This window comes from Diorhabda sublineata, chromosome 10 (genome assembly GCF_026230105.1).
Source record: "Diorhabda sublineata isolate icDioSubl1.1 chromosome 10, icDioSubl1.1, whole genome shotgun sequence".
Classification (NCBI taxonomy): domain Eukaryota; kingdom Metazoa; phylum Arthropoda; class Insecta; order Coleoptera; family Chrysomelidae; genus Diorhabda; species Diorhabda sublineata.
The window spans coordinates 10,582,002-10,601,252 of record NC_079483.1 but is presented as its reverse complement, the minus strand read 5'-3'; the positions used below and the strand labels follow the sequence as shown (position 1 = coordinate 10,601,252).

The 19,251-nt window shown below is 32.2% G+C and overlaps 2 protein-coding genes across 2 annotated transcripts; both read left to right on the top strand.

Annotated features, from left to right (window-relative positions):
* Nucleotides 1–430: 430 nt before the first annotated feature.
* LOC130449334 (uncharacterized) lies at nucleotides 431–7,940 on the top strand. Its single transcript, XM_056787085.1, has 3 exons — nucleotides 431–640; nucleotides 3,959–4,183; nucleotides 7,520–7,940. Exons 1-3 carry the CDS (start codon nucleotides 479–481, stop codon nucleotides 7,856–7,858), a joined length of 726 nt encoding a protein of 241 aa, XP_056643063.1. The 5' UTR covers nucleotides 431–478; the 3' UTR covers nucleotides 7,859–7,940.
* Nucleotides 7,941–11,329: 3,389 nt separating this feature from the next.
* LOC130449844 (uncharacterized) lies at nucleotides 11,330–15,476 on the top strand. Its single transcript, XM_056787884.1, has 4 exons — nucleotides 11,330–11,357; nucleotides 11,470–11,591; nucleotides 13,209–13,433; nucleotides 15,067–15,476. The coding sequence occupies exons 1-4, from the start codon at nucleotides 11,330–11,332 to the stop codon at nucleotides 15,403–15,405; spliced, it is 714 nt and encodes a 237-aa protein (XP_056643862.1). The 3' UTR covers nucleotides 15,406–15,476.
* Nucleotides 15,477–19,251: the final 3,775 nt, after the last annotated feature.

Genomic DNA, 19,251 nt, shown 5'->3' with positions numbered 1-19,251 from the left:
TTTCGGTTGCATTTAGATGTTAGATCCATGGTGTAAAACATGGAGGAGTCACGGTAATAGTTTGGAAACTATATTGTGAAAAATCAATAAAAAAATTATTCATCAATTTATAACAATTTTTGATTCTTTCGTCAACTAGTTTGTCATTATACAGTTCAGTTTGTGAAAAGCTGAGTCTGGTTATTTTTAGGACCACATAACATTCACTTAGATACACGAAACTTGTTTTTTATTATTATTACAGTTTTTGTAATTTTTTCTAGATATAAATCAAATCATTACGATAAAATGATATCAGTTTATAATTTATATAATTAACTGAAATAGCTTTTCAACCCTTTTTTCTTCACTTCCCTTCTGCGTCAATGTTCGAGTTGATTTTTTTAATTCCAGTGAATTTATAGTTCATTATCAACATCACAAGAATATAAATACCGTAAATTAATCGTATTTTACGTGTTTTAATACATTTGTAAAAATGTTTAAAATAGTAGAATTTCTATTATTGATTGTAGCAGCTTCAGCTGTTGACTTTGAATTTATAAACAGAGAAGGTGGACCTGTTTGGGTTGGAATACAAGGAAATGCCGGTAAATCGCATTTAGCTAATGGTGGTTTCCAATTAGCTCAAGGAGAATCGGTATGAATTACTCAATTATAACAAAACTATTAGGTACGGTTCATAAAAAAAACATAATTTGATTGGAATAAGCAATAAATTAGAAAATATCTTTGATTTATATATTATAATTGGGACTAAATATACTTTCCAGAATTTTTATTGCAAAAAATTAATGAAAAAAGAACTTAATATATAAATTTCATATCGCTAGGATTAAGTTCGTTGAATATGGTAGTGAAATTAGTAATGCTATCACATAATTATTATCTATGATCGTATAAAGCGTTAATGTAGGTCATAACTTGAATAGTTGGAGTTTGCAGCACGAGTCAAAGGCGACTGTTGTAAGTATGTTTAATATACTTAATCTACGACAATAAATATGAAGATAACCATAAAAACTCTATACAAATTTCAGTTATAACTACACATCATACCAGTCAACTGAATAGGATCGTTGCATACATTTTTTAATCCTTTAAATCACATTTAGTATATTTTTCTTGAACGATATATTAGTTCATAAAAAAAAATAAATATAAAAACCTGAACGACGCACCAAAACGCATTTGTTGTCACATGACTCAGTGTGACGTTGTGTGACGTAGAAAGTAAGTAAACATACTTATGTTAGTAGTTAGTTAGAAGTAAATACAGTTTAAACAGCGTTGTTGGGATTCAAAAAAAAACACTCGCATGTCTGTGAGTATTCAATTTTGTAGAATACAAGATGACGTACTAGTATAAAAAGCTCTCGTGCAAGTAAGAGGAAAAGCGACGAAAACAATAGTTTTAAGATTAAAAGATTTAAGATTAAGATTTAAGAAAAAAAATTAAGATTAAAATAATAATAAATAAGATTGACAATTGTTATTTTTACTGTAGCTTGAAACAGATTTGGAAAATTATATGATGTGGAAACTAATAAAATGCAAGAAAATTAAAAAAATCTGCTGTTGCAATCAAATTCGACTGCTAGAAAGACCGGAACAGAACATTTCGAGAAACACCTTGTCTGCTGGCATTGAAATTACAAATAAGTTTCAAAGCTATTATCTTTATGACTAAGTACATTTCAATAAAGTTCAAGTAAACAAATATGACGTTACTATAAGAAAGTCTTATAAGTAGTACTGCTTTTACTCCACGTATTTCAGCCGAAGTAAATAATCGATTATTAGCAAAGCACGTAGTAACAAGAATGCATCTACCTTACTCGTAGGTAGATCGACCGATATCGCTTCGATAAATCCTATTTCGGCCATCATTTCAATTAGATTAGTCTTACAAAAAAACAAATCACACTAAACAACGAATTATCTTCACTCACAACAACAAAATGGCGTTTGAAAGGCGACAAGCGGCGACCACGTTTCAGTATATACTTACTTTCTACGTCACAACCGCAGTACCCAATAGATACTAGTTTTTTATCACGCGTTATTATTCAAATTATCATTAATTCATATTTGCGATTTATAATATTATAAGTTATAATATAATACAAATTATTATAAATTGCAATTATTTATTGAAAATACTTACAATGGGTATTAAAACACAATCAAACATTTCTAATTGAACTGCATAGTATCCAAAATCAAAGGAAAAAATTTAAATCTAGGTGGTTATCCTACAGCCTATCAAATAAAAACAGAAACAAATATAATGAATATTCGAAGTAGGCAACTTGCGATTCTACATACTTTCGCAGTCAAAAAGAGATAAATATTTGAACTTGGCAGATCATTCCAAGATTCTGCCTTACAGCGTGGCAATGGAAGTTTATTCTATCGATCATTAATAATATGACATTCGATTGTATGTAGTACAAATTTTTTTATTTATTAGTTCTCCAAGAAATGTCTAATTGTATTTTATTAGCTCCTGTAAGTATTTTCAATAAATACAATTTATGATAATTTTCCCCAGAATGTCTCTTTATGGTGAACGGTTTCCTTGGCATGTACATCGATCTATAAATCTACATATCTCCCAAACCAAAAATTTTATTAAGTTAAACAAAGAGTACTTTTTTCTTAAAAAATCGTTTGTAAAATATATTTTTGCTATGTTTAGGCTGCTCCTTTAAAAGTGACGGATTGTTAATCATTGGGTATGAACCGCCTCTGGCCTTCAGATAGTAGTGTAGAATAATTTTGTTTCGTTAAGTACACTACTTTGACATACGTAATCATTCATTAAAAATTCGTAATGTGGGAATGTATAACGTAGTAAATATATTTAAATATAAGCTCTAATTTCGCACCTTTAGAGACCTATAACTGATAAACTTGCAGTATCTGTCTTATTCTTTTCGGAGCCATCTAGGTATTCCCCACAAAGAGTTAATATTAAACCAACGTGTTAGTAAAATTGTACGTATAAAAGAGAGAGAAAAAGCGTCGGTTTACCTCTCTTTCCTCGTCGTGAAAATCTTGACGTTTCCACCACTCACAACTTAAACTCTTTGGAAAAGCGAACTATGCTGAGAAATAAAAATATTGATCAAACAAAAATGTTTCTTTGTTAAGTCAAAACCTTCTTAAACAACTTGATTTCGTATTTTGTGGACAGTAATTTATGTACTTAGGTACTTCAAAATAATTAAGTAGTTATTCAAAAGCGTCAAATTTTCTTCAAATTACACTCCTATTGATAAGAATAGAAGTAGTTTTTCAGCATTCAGCATTCAGCTGTGATATGATCTAGAACTATGATTAGACTTAGTTATGGAGGTCCAGCCAGTATGTCTTGGTGGTCTGAAAATTTCATCCACTTTATATTTTATCGCTTCGCAAATTGTTATTGTTTGTTACCATAAAGTTTGAACAATTATTATCCCCAGCATTCCCATCTCATAAATACAGAATAGGCTTGATGTAATTGCTGTTAAGGCTCTTGTTTCTACCTATGTAATAACAGATTTTCATCGCTTCAAATAATGTTTGTTAAAAATATTGGTATCATGATTGCATCTGTCATCTAGATCTTCACTTCCTCTGTTCAGTTTCTGCTTCAACCTGATTCTTTGTGTGATCATATACAGCCAATTCACAACTCTGTGGTTGATTAAATATTGCAAAGGATTTAGTCTTCTGTAAAGTTATAATTAAACTGAATATTTTGACTATTACCTCAAATGTGTGTGGCATTCTCAGTTATGAGTACTGCCTGCTGTCTGTTTAATATTTTTTACTTGCGGTTTTCACTTCTTATGTTACCTTGATTAAAAGGATCGTACTAAAACTAAAATCCTTTACATACCTATTTGATCATATTTGTTCATCTACAAAATTTTCAGGGATCACACATAATTGAACTAATGTTTTCCAGAAAACTGTGAGTGCTCCTGAAGATTGGGCTGGTAGGTTTTGGCCGAGAACTTACTGCGACTACAATAGTAATCACTGTCTGACAGGAGACTGTGGAAACAAGATAGAATGTGCAGGAGCTGGAGGAACTCCGCCAGTTTCACTTGCCGAAATTACACTCAAAGGTTACGGTGGATTGGATTACTATGATATTTCTCTGGTAGATGGTTTCAACATACCCATCAGTGTAAGAAAACTCACTTACCACTATTAATTGTGAATAAACAGAAATGAAAACTGTGGAATTATCATAAACTGTACTATAATATTATTTGAGGTCAGAATTGGTTTAGTATCAGAGGTAAATTTGGGAAACATCAGTTTAAAAGCACTTCATATTTCTTCGAATCAAAGCTATATTTCTAGTTAATGTTGAAATTAAAAGTAGTACAGTAGAAAAGTTTTCAGCAAGAATAGTTTAGTGCACTACTGGGGCAGAAAGATTGAGATACCTGCAATTCGCTCAGAGCAGAGCTTTTAAAACTCTGCCCTTGTAGTGTATACTATTTTTCTTTATAGCCGATCGGAAGTCGATAATGAAAGCTGACTTTCCCAGCAATGTTTCTAATTGTATAATTAGTTTCGCTAAGTTATAGAAATTTCTCACTATCTCCTCTTCTTCATCAGATCAGTTCAGTTCAGATCAGTTGGGATCAATTTTTTAAATGATTTTTTAATTGATAAATCTATTTCACACACGTCCCTGTCAAACTGTATCTTAGTATCATTAATCGTAAATAACAAGCGTAAATATACATGATCTTGCTACGGCTGTTAGAGAAGACGGATGTGCGGCTTTATAGGCACGAATCTTCAATTGTTTGTCTCGAAAAATGCGTACTTCTGACCGAAGTGCAAAGAAAATATATTTCATGATGAGTATTAGCTGGTATTTACGAAAAACTTGTGTTTGATTACAAGAACGAGAAGGAAACTGCTTTTTCTTTCTTAATACTAGGTCTTTATATAACATCACTCAATATGTCGTATGACTGATACACAGATGGCGCTGTCATTATAAAATTCATATGACGTTTATGGAGTACCAACTTTCAAAAGACTATGTGTGAAATTTCATGACATTTCGATTAATCAGAAATTGCTTCTTGATGAAAAAATACTGTACAAGCTTTAAAAGTGTTATCAGAACTCGTTTGCTGAATTTTAATGTGGTCGTACAGACACCGATGATGATAAACTGGTCTGGTCGTCCAATTGAGGTGGTTACTCCAGAAAAGTCCACGAATTACGTAAGATAGCTGAAGTCGTAAATATATCAGAAGATAGTGTGTTACAATTATGAATGAACCTTTGACCATGAGAAAGCTTTCTTCAAAATGGGTGCCGCATTCACTCACAGTCGATCAAAAACAACAACGTTTTGATGATTCAGAACAGTATTTGGCCAAGTACACACGTGAAAATCGATTTTTTGCGTCAATATGTGACAATAGATGACACATGGATCCATCACTTCACTTCGGAATTAGAACGAACATCATCTGAGTAGACTGCAACCGATGAACCACGTTCGAAGCGTCCAAAGGCACATCAGTCAGCTGAGAAGATTACGACTTCAGTATTTTGGGATGCGCATGGAATATTCATCGATTGTTTTCAAAAGGACGAGAGAGAATTGTTTGATCATTTGAATGCAAAAATAACGAAAAAACGGCTTGTTTATTGTGAACCGTATTGCTAGTGGTTTTCATGTACTTGGTTTTATTCACCGCTTGCTCTAGTTTTTTCACCGCCCCTTTAAAAAAATTTTTTTTGGTTAGAGCAAAAGTTTGAGATATTTTACAGAAGTTTACCAGATCCTACAAAAAAAAATTATAATATTTTCACTATCTTTATTTGTTAATAATAATAATAATAAAATGATTTATAAAAAAACACATTTATTTTACAATAGTACATATAAAAAATATATAATTCCAATTTCCTAACCAAGTACTTTCCATACTATTACATAATCAAATAATCAAAAATTATATCATCATCTGATTAACAGGTAACAAAAGTAACATGTCTAAAGAAACTCGCTTCTCATTTTAAGTTCTTTTTCATTATCTTTTTCATGTTAATTAGATCAGTTATTTCATGATCGATAGCCAAAATGGTCAAATCGTTGAGATGATTTTGCGTGGTAGTTGGTCGTAAGAAGTTCTTTATTAACTTATTTCAGAGAATAGTTATTTATGCAACAAGTGAGTACGAGTGAAAAAAAGTTACTTAACTATTAAAGTTTCATACAAAATGTTTTCTACGTCCCCAGACTTAAAAAAATTCGTCCAACTAGTTGTTCCCGTCAAAATTTTCACAGTGGAATCCATTTTGTTTTTTATTGAGAAGTCTACGTAACCCTCCGCAACTGTGTTGGATTTCCACCCACCGTGCTTCTTTAGTTGAACTATATCACCACCGGAATCCACTAATAGAAACGCCCAATGTAATTTTTTGGATTAGGTAAATTCAAATATGTTGCGATAAGCGAGGGAATTTTTGGAAAGGTATTGATACCTACAACTTGAATTTTGCATTTTCCAATTCTACTCTCCAAAGCAATGATCTGTTCTGACATTTGTGGATCGTTGGTTTTTTTATTTTTTATAAATATTTACCAAGTTTAATCTATTGTCAGATATTTCACCAATAACAGTAAATCGACGTTGAACATGAGTTGGGTGCACATGGGTGCCTTTCAATTTTGAATAAGTGTTGAAGACTTTCACATTTTAGATTTAGTTTCAAAGTAAGCTAGTAACCTCTTTTTGTGAATCTGTTTATGTCTTTTTTAGTAAATAGTAAATAGTATTCCATGGATTTCTCAGGGAGAAGATTCATAGTCGCTGCAGTTGCCGATTTAACAACATCTTTTGGTATTCATTTTAAAATTTCTTCACTATTACTTTCCATCACTAAAAATAATACTACACTTATTTCCTCCGCTAATTCTATCCCATTTTGTCAAGAGAATCGCCATAAATCATCATTAAAATTATTTACAAATCCTTGCAGTGTTAATAGAATTTCTTTAGACATGTTTTTTAAGTCGTATATATTATACAAGACTTGAAAATAATTACTATGTTCATTAGGTTGTTCAAATCTAGTATCCAGTGCATTCAGTGTCTATTTTATAATTTTCTTTCTTTCTTTCTTTCTTTCTTGAAAAGTTGGTTTTCTTTCTTCTTACTCGGTGTCTAGGTAAACTTATAATAAGACTTTTATTATAAGTAATAATTAATATATGTCTTGCTGCTTGACTTTAGGGTTGCAAAAGTTTCTTAAAGCGTCCAATGAAATCCAAGTCATCTTCAAAGCCCTATACTTAAAGAAAATAATACAATATTTTACATAATCAACTAATTTCAAGCGGATAAAGTAGAACCAATAGAAACAGATTCAAATAGTTAACTTTTCATTATTACTAATTATGTACAAAACAAATTGATTTTTCTCATTGGTTATGTCAATAAAGAATTAAATAATTAATGACAATGTAAATTTGTTTATTCAGATAGAACCAGTGGGAGGTACAGGAGATGGAAGTCAATACAGTTGTAAGAAATCGGCATGTGAAAGCCATCTAAACGACGATTGTCCCGAAGAACTTAAGCAATATACAGATAGTGGGGTTGTCGCATGCAAATCTGCATGTCTTGCATTCAATACCGATCAATATTGTTGTAGAGGAGCTTATGGTACGCCTGATACATGTAAAAGCTCCACTTGGCCACAAGATTATCCGAAATATTTCAAAGACAGATGCCCTGATGCGTATAGTTATGCATATGATGATCATAAAAGTACATTTACTTGTAAAGCTGAAAAATACACTATAACTTTTGGACTTTAAATACTTGTAAATGTTTTGTAATTATTTGAAATGTTATTACATATATGTTTGAAGTAAACTTGGTTCATCCATTTATTGTGCATTTTTTCGTGAATTACTTTATTTTTGATAAAACGGACATTTAGAATTTGGAGGAAATAAAACAATTTCTAAAGGAGTTGAGGAATACGGGCAGCGTACGAATGATCTCGTTGTAATGACTGGAAGCATACTAAGATGATGCTCAAACAATTACAATTACTAAGGTTTTTAGAGACGTTAACTCAAATGTACCGTCTTTCATATATGGCCTTCGTAGGTATATACTCCAGGTTATGTTAATATCTATTTAAAGTGAGTACAGTTATTCATATTTTACATAACTAATAATATGTAATCTTATCTCTTTTTACGTTTTTCATATTGCACGCAAATATTTCCTTTAAATAGAAATAAATTTATATTATCATGTTAATAAGACCAATTATTTTGTAACTATTATTGTAGAAATAATCTAAATGGATTACAAAAATAATGTTTAGACTGGTTAGTCATCCAGCCGTATATAAATATTGTTGAAATTATTTAAAAGATTTGTTTATTTAATGATTGAAATACTAAAATGTGAGAATGAAAAATACCAAGAAACTGTTTATAAATAACTCTATTCGTAAAGTAGGTACGGGGGTTAATAAAAAACGTAAAGAGATCGGTAAAGTATTTTTGACTATATTCAACAGAACATAACCTATAGCTGAATGCAATAAGACTGAAGTTTTGCTGTTTTATTCTTAGAGACATAGAGAAAATTTGCAACAAAATGTAAAATTGGAGTTGGGCAGTGAGACATTGGTGATAAAACAATTTACTAATAACTACGAACTAATTCTAGATGTGGACTTGAGGTTTAGAGAATATTTCAAGATACTTTTGCAGAAAGGTGATGCTAAAATGAAACTCTTATATATGAACCTACTGTAATGTTGTTTATTATCCTTGTCTTGACATGACATCGAAAAATTTTAGGTACGACGCCGGTTCCTGACATAATTACTGTGACTATTTCCACATTTTCGCTATGCCACATCTCAATTGCGAAATCCGCGTATTTGTCCGGCTTCTCTTGGTGTTTGTTGAGAACATTATGAGTGTTCGGTATAGTTACATCGATAAGAAGGACTGAATTGAATCTTCCATTAACCACCAGAGTAGTAGAGTCTAAAATTGTCATTTTTGAGCACCTTCTATGGCTGTATAGGTATTGAGAAGACCGAACTTGTTGGCCAGTTTCTGGTGGATGATGTTGCACACTTCGTTATGTCGGTGTCGATATTCTAATATTTGCTAACACACTACAAGCAGATGTTATATGTTAAATGGTCTCTGGAAAGAGACTACCGCTAGTAAGCCAGCTGTTTGAAGCTTCTTTGTTTACATTCGGCTGGTTGAAGTCGTGTAGTGGCTTTCGTAACCATTGTTCCAGCTTCTCGGTGTCCAATACTATATTTAAGTCGAATTTTGGTAATGCGCCGTAGTAATCCTTATCCGCTTTGGATATAAGTTGGTGTAGGGTTGGGGTTTCTGATTTCCTATGAAAGAATTCACGTAATTTTATAACCTGTCGAGAGTGCAAGTAAAGAAGATCGATCAAGCCTATCCTACCCTCTATTCGAGGTAATGTTGTTCTAATAGTGGATTACTTCGGGTAGTGGTTGTTGGTCTTCGTGCTTATTATCCGTGTCAACTTCTGAATACCCTCTAGCTCTGTTTTAGACCACTTAAGTGCCTGTATTTAATTCGGACTTCATAAATGACTTCACTCTTTTAGTGTATTGATCCTAGATTGTAGCTTTTGCCTCCTTGTAGTCGAGTAACTTCTAGGAAATTCTAGGTATTTATGGGTTTCTCCCTTTTCCATCGCCTGTACGATATTATATATTATTATTATGAGTCTGTTGTTATTTGATTATTTTTAGTTCAGAAGGAATTAGCGCGTGAATACCGAAAACTTGTCAATTATTTTATGCCATCTTCTTCAAATTTTCAACTCGAAAATTTTGTTTATATTCTTCATTGGAATACAAGTGAAAAATATCTTATGACTTTATACGATAAAGTTAATATTTTTAGAGATATGAATTTTTAAAGGTTCGAAAAATATATTAAAAAATAAAATAAAATACAAATAATATATTCTTTTTAATTCTCCATACATAGAATTAAAAAAAAATTATTATTTATACCCTTCAATATCGCTGCATTGGCCTCTCTGTGTCCTGGAACATTATTTATAATTTATCTCTATCAAAACTGATAAAGAGAGCAATGTTATTGATAATTAAATAGTCTACAAATTGATTTCAACAAATTTGACAGAAGATATTTAAGCATGAATTATATCGTCCCCAACATAGGTTTTCATAAGAAAATGCTAACGGCACCCATCCCACAATCTACCCAAAGACTTTTTGAAGTTTTCTTGTATGTTTTTTCACTTGGATTTGAGCTGGCTGCCTATAAACACAGAAGTACAAAATTATGTCAACAAAACATTACACACAAACATTTTTTTATAAACTATAGGTAATATAGTAACAAATATTACTTACCTGTCACAAAATTAATCAAAAAACTCAGTAACATACATTTTCATTTTAATTGTCTCCATATTTTCTATTATTAATTTTAGTAATTAATATTTTTAAAAAGCTACTTCGAGCTATCAAATTTATTGTTCATATAATCAAAATTACTTTTTCATCAGTTTCTATTACTTTTTTGTTATTATCATAATCATTTATGCATTTATGTTAACAATAATAAGATATAATGGTCTTTGTACATTTTTTCAAATCAGAATTATATTTAAATAATAAAATTTAAGCACACGAAATTAACAGTTAGAAGCAGGTGTATACAATGATTTTTTTCAAATTTCTGTTAGGGATATTATCAACTATTGTATAAAGAGTTGAAAAGAAATATTATTTATATTTTATTTATTTTTAATAATATGTTTTTCATGGGTCGAAAGTACCCAAATTCGAGATTTTTCAAAAACTCATATCTATAAAAATATTAACGTAAATAAAGAATATAAAAAAAATTATCCGGTTGAAAAATAACAATTTCTTGCAATCATTTAAACAATTTCGGTTTAAACAATATATATTAACTGTAGGGCAATTTGAAAAGGATCGTATAAAAAAATTGAGGTGGAATAGCTCTATAAGCATCCGAAGCGTATATACATTAACGTTTTCGTCGTGGTATTGTTGCTAAATTGAATCAAAGTGTACTAACTTTGATATATTTCCAAGCTGGAAATTAATTAGTTAATAATTGCGGGGTTTAGTTGTTTCTTTAAAAAATCATTAAATTCATCAAATCCACAAATCAATATTCAAATTGACACTCGATAGAAATATTAAGCTTATTGATTATATACAAAACGAATGTATTAATGACAGAGTTAAGTTTGACTGGATAAAGATGGGATTGAGCGTTGAGAAAACGATTGGTGTGATTGGGGTTGGGATAGACGGATTGAGAGGAGTCTCGTGGACAAAGTTTGTTGCTGGACATATTTAGATACTTATCAAAAAATGTGAGACCTTCTAAAGTATACTAAGCTTCCGGAAGACATTGCAAATTTACAAATAAAGAAGGTGGAGCTGTTTGGGTTGGAATACAAGGCAATCCTGGTCATTCTCATTTATCTAATGGTGGTTTCAAACTGGCTCAAGGAGCATCGGTAAGATTTTCTCTCTAGAATACAGTGTCTTTGATTGGTCGATAAATACCTTTATATTTTTTTAATTTTAAATGATGTGTAATATATGGTATCATAAAATTTCTAGGTTACATGATCTTTCATTAGAATTCAGCACTGATGATGTACTTCAAAAATCTGTTCAATTATGCGATCTTTTGGACTACATATTAAAAAAAAGGCATTAGCACGTTAGCTAATTGGTGGATATGATGTTTACGTAATTTATTATACGACGTATAGTTGCGAAGACGTTGGATGCATACAACACTTTAACCATGCTGGATTCGAGTGGAGAAAAATTATATAGAATATAGTTGTATTTAATGTGGTCTGATGCTATTAACACTTTTCGCATAGTTCGAAGATTATCCGAAGATTATATAACATTTTCGACCTATCTAATTTTTGGGCCTGCCTCTTCTCATTGGATTTTTCACCTTAACATTCCAAACTTTTTTTTGAAAATACTTTGAATATGTCCAAATCATTGGGTTATTCGAGCCTTGTTGAAACGAACAATATCTTGGATTTGAAGGACGTTGCTTGTTTCCGAGTTATATCGGATTTTCTATTCGTCTCCCACACCTCCATATATTCTCCTCCAAATATTGAATTGAATTTTTCAATCTACCTTTGTTATACTCTGTCAGCTCCCGCATTTTATCAACGTATGAGACTATCGAGCGAAGAAGATGATGTCTAGCTTGTATTCGCTCCTTGATGGATGTTGAGAAATTTGCATTGTGGTCTATCAGATTTCCAATCTACTTAAAGGTAGTTACCGCTTTGAAGGTTCTGTTTTTTATTGCAAGGTCTACTGCGCTGGAAGTTTTATCTCCAGAAGCTGCTTCTTCATTTTTATTAGTTATGAGTTCGACTTCGCTAGCTCTCTTCTTCTATATCTTCGAACAACTCCACCAGTCCACTTTTGCTTCTTACTATAACTGCAATATCATCAGCATACACACACACATAGACGATTTGTTAAATATTGTACTCCGCTGACAAAGTGAAGAGAAATCATAAAAATTATTGCTGATAATCCATTATCTTGCCTCACCCCTTTAATAATCTTGAATTGGTTTCTTAGTTGGTTATTTATTTTACTTTGGAATCTTCCATAGACTTAATTACCAAGTTTCTCAGCTTTCTAGGCACTTCCAGATATTCCAGTGTGGCTGTCACTTTGAATCTGTTATCAAAGACTTTTACAAAGTCAAGGAATAGTATGTGGATATCAATGTCATTTCTCAATTATCTTTCGTAATATAAAGGTTTAATTGAACTTAGATAAAATACTATCATCCCCGTGTTCTGGTGTTATTCATTCTAGTAACACGGACGTATCGTTGTATTTAACTGAGTGTAGGTATATCCTAGGTATCATCTGAGAAAATCTGTTCATTATCTTGATCTATGGGTTCACTTTCTTTTCCATTAAGTAGATCTTGGAAACACTGTGCCCAAATTTATTATATTACTTCTTCATTAGTTTCATTTGTTCACGCAGTTCATCCTCCGGTTCTTCCTCTAAATATGCAGTTGAGATACACAAGAGTTCAAACACACAATTGTTATGGAATTAATATTTTCCAGAAAACTGTGAGTGCTTCTGAAAATTGGGCTGGCAGATTTTGGGGGAGGACATATTGCGATGATGCTAGTAACCACTGTCTGACAGGAGATTGCGGGAATAAAGTAGAATGCGCAGGTGCCGGAGGGACTCCGCCAGTTTCCCTGGCTGAAATTACACTCAAAGGTAGCGGTGGATTAGACTTTTATGATATATCGTTGGTTGACGGTTTCAACATACCGATTAGCGTAAGTAATTTTACTAAATTAAATAATAAATAAATAGTGAGCAAAGTAGTTTCACTTTTTATTAATGGACGGAGTGAGTTTAATAACCTATCAAAGTGAAGCTCCATACTTCCATCTTTATTACACCCCCACTTAGCAACCTCTTTATCACCCTGACTGGTTGAGACCATTATAACCATTCCAGGAATAAGACCCAACTCATTTGTATTAATCGAGCCTTTTTGTGGCATAAACCTTTCACTAATAATCTCTTCAAGTCCCTATACTAGTCCTTGGACTATCACCTTCCTAAATTCAGTATATACTCAACGTCCAAACAAGTGATCAAAAATTCCTTCAATGACATAATAACTAGTTGCAGCTACGGTTTAATTTAACATAACGATGCATCCAAGAATGAATAAGGGGTAGGCTGCGTAGTTATAATGACTAGATTTCCAATAAATTCATCTGGAGAGATATAGACTCATTAGCTTCAACTTACTCTAGGCTACACTTGAATCAAATCTGTAGTGCATTTTATTGGTACCGCCTCAAACGCTGACAGAAAATATCAGTTCTTGTCATTCACGTACTAAAGTGGTTACAATTTTTTTATAATAAGTCACCTTCGGAAGTTGGTTGATAGCTAAATCTTATAAAATGTCACGTAAATGTGTTAATTCTCCCGACTTATTTTGATATATTGGGTAATTATACACCTAAAAGTCAAAAAAAGGCTAGCACACCTTTAATTAAGAAGGACTATCGTGTATTTTTCACCCTGAATATTCGCAAATAGGATAAATAGTGGGAGCTATATATCTGCTGTGTCTTATGTCATAGAAATTTAACCGGTTGGTTCGATGGAAAATATTCAGCAAAAGCTTCTCGAGGAAATCAAAACATACGGTGAAATACGTGGAGCTGTCTTCTGTATAAAAAACCATTGGAATAAGTATATTCAAACAGTTTCGAAAACGAAGAAATGGAAATAGAATTTACAGCTCTTATCAGTCCTCAAGCACCGTATTCGAATAACCAATTGGAACTTAATGATCTCATGAGATATTTGGATTAGCCGAAAGAAAAAGCTGAAGTGTTAAGTTCAAGACTGGAACAGTGGAAGCTGCTTAAGATGGGAGTTAAAGTTATAGTGTACCGTGAACGTCATAGTTCATATGTTGGGTTGTATCCTGAAGACTTAGTGTCCGGTAATTACATTGAGGGTTTGTTAATGTTGAAACTACGTTAAGGACATAGGTCAGAGGAATGGAGACCTCTCATTGATTCCTTAAAGTCAATTCTAAAGGCTGTACTCCTCTATTTTGAATGAAATGTGATTTTCAACAAAGTATTTCTTTCCTTATTCTTTTCTTTGTTTTCATATAATTCTTGTCAATCAAAAATAATATCGTTGGAATTGTTGCTAAAGCCTGGTAATAATCGAGCGTATAGTAGATCCACAGATCACTCGCTTTTTATTTCTTCTATTTAATTGCAGAACTTCGCATTCCATGCAAAACTTGAAAATGCGTTTCTAAGATCTTTTTCCTTTCTATATAACTATTTCGAATACAAGTCAAATCTAAAGACGATAATATAAATGCAAGTAGGAAAAATAAAGATTTTGTTGTTTGTTTTGAATTTCTAGATAGAACCATCTGGAGGTCAAGGCGACGGCAGTCAATACAGTTGTAAGAAATCATCATGTGGTAAATATCTAAACGACGAATGTCCCGAAAAACTTAAACTAAATACAGATAAAGGCGTAGTAGCTTGCAAATCTGCATGTCTTGCATTCAATTCCGATCAATATTGTTGTCGAGGAGCTTACGGTACACCTGAAACATGTAAGAGCTCCTCTTGGCCACAAGATTATCCGAAATATTTCAAGGACAGATGCCCTGATGCGTATAGTTATGCATATGATGATCACAAAAGTACATTTACATGTAAAGCCCAAAAATATATTATTACCTTTGGATTGTGAATACCAAAATCAACTAAATATGTTAATATTTCATTTGTAGTTTCTATAAGTATCAAATAAAAATCGGTTACTGCTTTTACAATTTATTATTAACAGTATTCTCATATTTTCCTCAATTATTCTCATCGGGTTATATTGTTATAACAATTTGAAATAAGATTTCTCGAATTTGCGCGAATTATATAAAGGTAGCGATCAATGAGATTCATTGGCGAAGTTCAGTAAGTATACAAAGGTAAAGAGACGATAATGACTTGGAAGCTTATTAAGTAAAACACGAAAATAACAAGTTATCGTTAATAGAACTTAATAAATGGAAACTATTCTAGTTAAACCCAAACAGAAAAAACTATTAGCACAAATAACCAGAGATTAACAAAATAGTAAAAACAAAAATAGGAAAACGGAACAAATAAATGGATAGAAGTATAACAGCAAAAGCTTCTCTCAAGAAGTAGAGAATTTCAAGTAAAATGGAGGAATAGACGTAAACGATTAATTAGACTGGAACTCAAAAAGAATTAGAGCAAATCCGGAACATTACGAAACAGGAAAATTCTACAAAAAACGAATTAACGAAGATTTATCAGAAAAATTCACCACACAGATAGATAGAGAGTAAGGGAGAAATGACTCGACCAAATGAAAAAACTTTGAAGTAATTGCCATCGAAACAAATGGATAAGACGCATGTTTCACTTCAGTCGTAGGTTTGCCAACCATCTTGGATATATCAAAAGATGTAGCAATAATTTGATGTTTTAATCAGGATGAATGTCACTTTCAAGTTTTTATTGGTAATTAATGAATATATGAATACCATTCTGATTGACATCTTAGAGTGTTATTCAGTTGAGGTTCTTGGAACTTATATGGTGAACGAAATCGTATCAGCACATATTACAATTATTAAAAATGGCTTACAATATAAGATAGTGGCTACAGTTTTTAACCATCTTTGTATATTTGTCTAGCTTTTGCCAAACGTTGCTCCGTGCTTCTAATAATTGAATCTAAAACATGCTCATTGGATAGAACTTTCCACACCCCTTCAGCAGTTTGAATGTGATAATTTTTTGTACCCACCCATTACATTCATTCTAGAGTTCTGATGTCTTAGATGTTGCAGACTTTATAGACTATTCATAACAGTTCTTACTCTAATAGTAACCTGCCTCTGTGTTTTGATTCTTAATCTGTTTGTTCTAGTTCTAGATAGTGTAAAATCTACGTCACTAGCATCAGAATCGATTTATTCTGCCCGTTTCAGGTACATCTCAAAGTTTTTTTTTAGACATGAAGGATAGATTTCACTGAAATCCATAAAATTACATAAATAGAAAATTATACAAAAAACGAATAGATGAAGACATAGCAACAAAAAAGAACTGAATTGGTATAGATAAATCATAATAATGGGGACAGCTAGAGAAAATTGAATACACCAAATGAAGAAACCGCATGGTAAACTTGGAAATTGAAGGGGATGACATTATACATTGGAAAAATTGGGTGAAACCGGAAAATTAGGAAATTTAAGTTCAGCCGTAGTTGTTTAACTATCAAAAGCATTGGATACATAAAAGTACAAAGCAATAACTGAAGCTTGATTCAGAATGAATGCCAATATCGAGTCTTATTAACACCAATGGTTTATTTTGAATACCATTTGGATTGACATCCTTAAGAATGAAGTGTTATTTGGTACAATATGAAGATGTGTAGCATTTTAATTTCATAAAAAAATGCGTTATTATGCTCTCGTCTTATAAGCCCTATTAAGACTCTCACGAGGCTTCTTCTAGAGGCGAGTCTTGATGAGAGGAGGCGAAAGGAGTGTTAGCAATCCACACTCTCGATTTATTCTATATCAATTCTCTACCTATCCGATTCCACGCGTTATTCATTTTATTATCATCTTCACGTCGTTTGGCTCGAGCCCGAAAAACCTACACGAGGCGGTGCAAAAGAGAGGCGAGGCAAAGGAAGTGGAGAATCTGGATCGGAGTTGATATCAATTACATCGAACGTTATCGACACTCTGGAGATTCACGTCCTGGCGCCCGAGAAAATGACTATAGAATGACAGTGAGGCGAGGCGAGTGAAAGCACGTTCCATCGAGCAGCTTTCTATGAAATTTTTTATTGTCGTTGAGGGTGGTTGAGATGGTAGTATCAAATGCGGGATACAATAAAAACCCAAAAGGCCTACGACGCTCGAGGCCGTTGAGCTATTGAACGTTTAAAATGAAGAAAGTTAGTATAATAGAAGCATAAAACAAAAGTATTTTTGTTCTTAAATTTGGGTAGTCGTGTTTTCTGTCAATTCAACAATCAGAAATTTAGTGTCTATAGTTGGTAGCTTTTAACTTTAACTTTTGTTGAGCAGTAGAATATTAAATAAACAGATAGATCTTAAGTAAACTAAAACAACTTATATTTTCGCTAACGTTTTAAATATTAAAATAAATCTTCATATTATCTGAATCTTTTCATATTCGTTAAGCAAGTAACATAAAAGAGGTATGATCTGAAAGAATCAATTAAAGCAATCTGATATATCTTTAATTAAAATCTCTGAAGTGTAGTGAATGGTAGCGTTTCAATTTCAATCTGATAGACAGTGGGATATATTTTTTTGAACATAAGGTGTAAGTTACAATCATTTTAAAATCACTGCTAGACAGGTGAAAGTCGGTTTTGATATTTTGTTTATACAGTATGAGCCTAAAATAGAGACGCATGAATATGCAGTAACAAAATTTTAGTTATAGCAGTAGAATTAAATTCCGTAGTTACATTAACAAATGTATAGATTCTTATTCATCATCATCTTCATTATTAAACCGTTCAATCCTTTGGATTACGGCTATCGCTACAGGTTTTGATTAGTCAAACAATATCTGTATCAAGGTACTTTGAAGTGTCAAACAAATTCCGTCAAGTTGATGATTACAATTTTTAATAAAAAAAAGTTAAGCGAAAAAGTTTAGGGATTAACAGAGGTATCTTACTATTGGCTGTTACAGGATCAGGATCAGGATTGAAGAAGGTTAACCGGAGTTTTGGGCAAAGCAAAAGTACTAAAGGCCAAATTCATCCTAAAATAATGATGAGAACAGTAACGAAAACGCAAAAATTTTACAGGAGAGTAGAAAATGTTTTATTGAAAAAAGTGTTAGTAACAGGAATTAATGGGATATTTAGAGCATGTAGAATATATGAATTGGAATTTAATCATCCTAATTTCAATTCTCAAGTGCCAATACGTCATTTTTTCTTTTAAACTTTCCTTTCTCCAGAGATACTATCGTCTGTTAGTTCTCTAAGTAAACTTCAATTTATCTTTGATTATTCTCCAGCGATTGCTGGAACGTGAATTTTTTTATGGTCAATCGAAAGATTATTTTCGATATTGATTACCTGTAAAATATGAACGCATAATATACAGTAATTACGGAGATATTGTGATCCAAAGATTTTCTAATTTCTAAGATTTCTAAATTTATTTTCTACTGTGAGGTGCGAGGCCCTTAGCACCGCGAGGCCGTGGGCGGCGTGGACCCGTCTCTGATTTAGTTGTTCTGAAAAAACGAAAAAACTGAGAGATGTCATGAAATGTTTATTTCTGGAGGGTAACAGCCCTAGACAAATGAAGTTATACACTGTGTCCGGATACTCTGAACTATCATTAACGATCGTAAAATTTTGGGCAGCTGAATCCAAACATGGCCGTATCAGCTTGATATTGAGTACGGCCAAAAATTGTAAGAACCAACAATGTTATCGGAAAAATTCAAATGATGGTACTGGACGTTCGTATATTAGTGTATCAAACTATCGTAA

Bases quoted from the DNA above. Each gene is read 5' to 3' on its own strand.
- LOC130449844 (XM_056787884.1), top strand. From the start codon at position 11,330: ATGGGATTGAGCGTTGAGAAAACGATTG. The intron at 11,358-11,469 runs GTGTGATTGGGG...AAGTATACTAAG, and splicing joins GAGCGTTGAGAAAACGATTG to CTTCCGGAAGACATTGCAAA. The intron at 13,434-15,066 runs GTAAGTAATTTT...TTGAATTTCTAG, and splicing joins GTTTCAACATACCGATTAGC to ATAGAACCATCTGGAGGTCA.
- LOC130449334 (XM_056787085.1), top strand. From the start codon at position 479: ATGTTTAAAATAGTAGAATTTCTATTATTGATTGTAGCAGCTTCAGCT. The intron at 641-3,958 runs GTATGAATTACT...AATGTTTTCCAG, and splicing joins AATTAGCTCAAGGAGAATCG to AAAACTGTGAGTGCTCCTGA. The intron at 4,184-7,519 runs GTAAGAAAACTC...TTGTTTATTCAG, and splicing joins GTTTCAACATACCCATCAGT to ATAGAACCAGTGGGAGGTAC.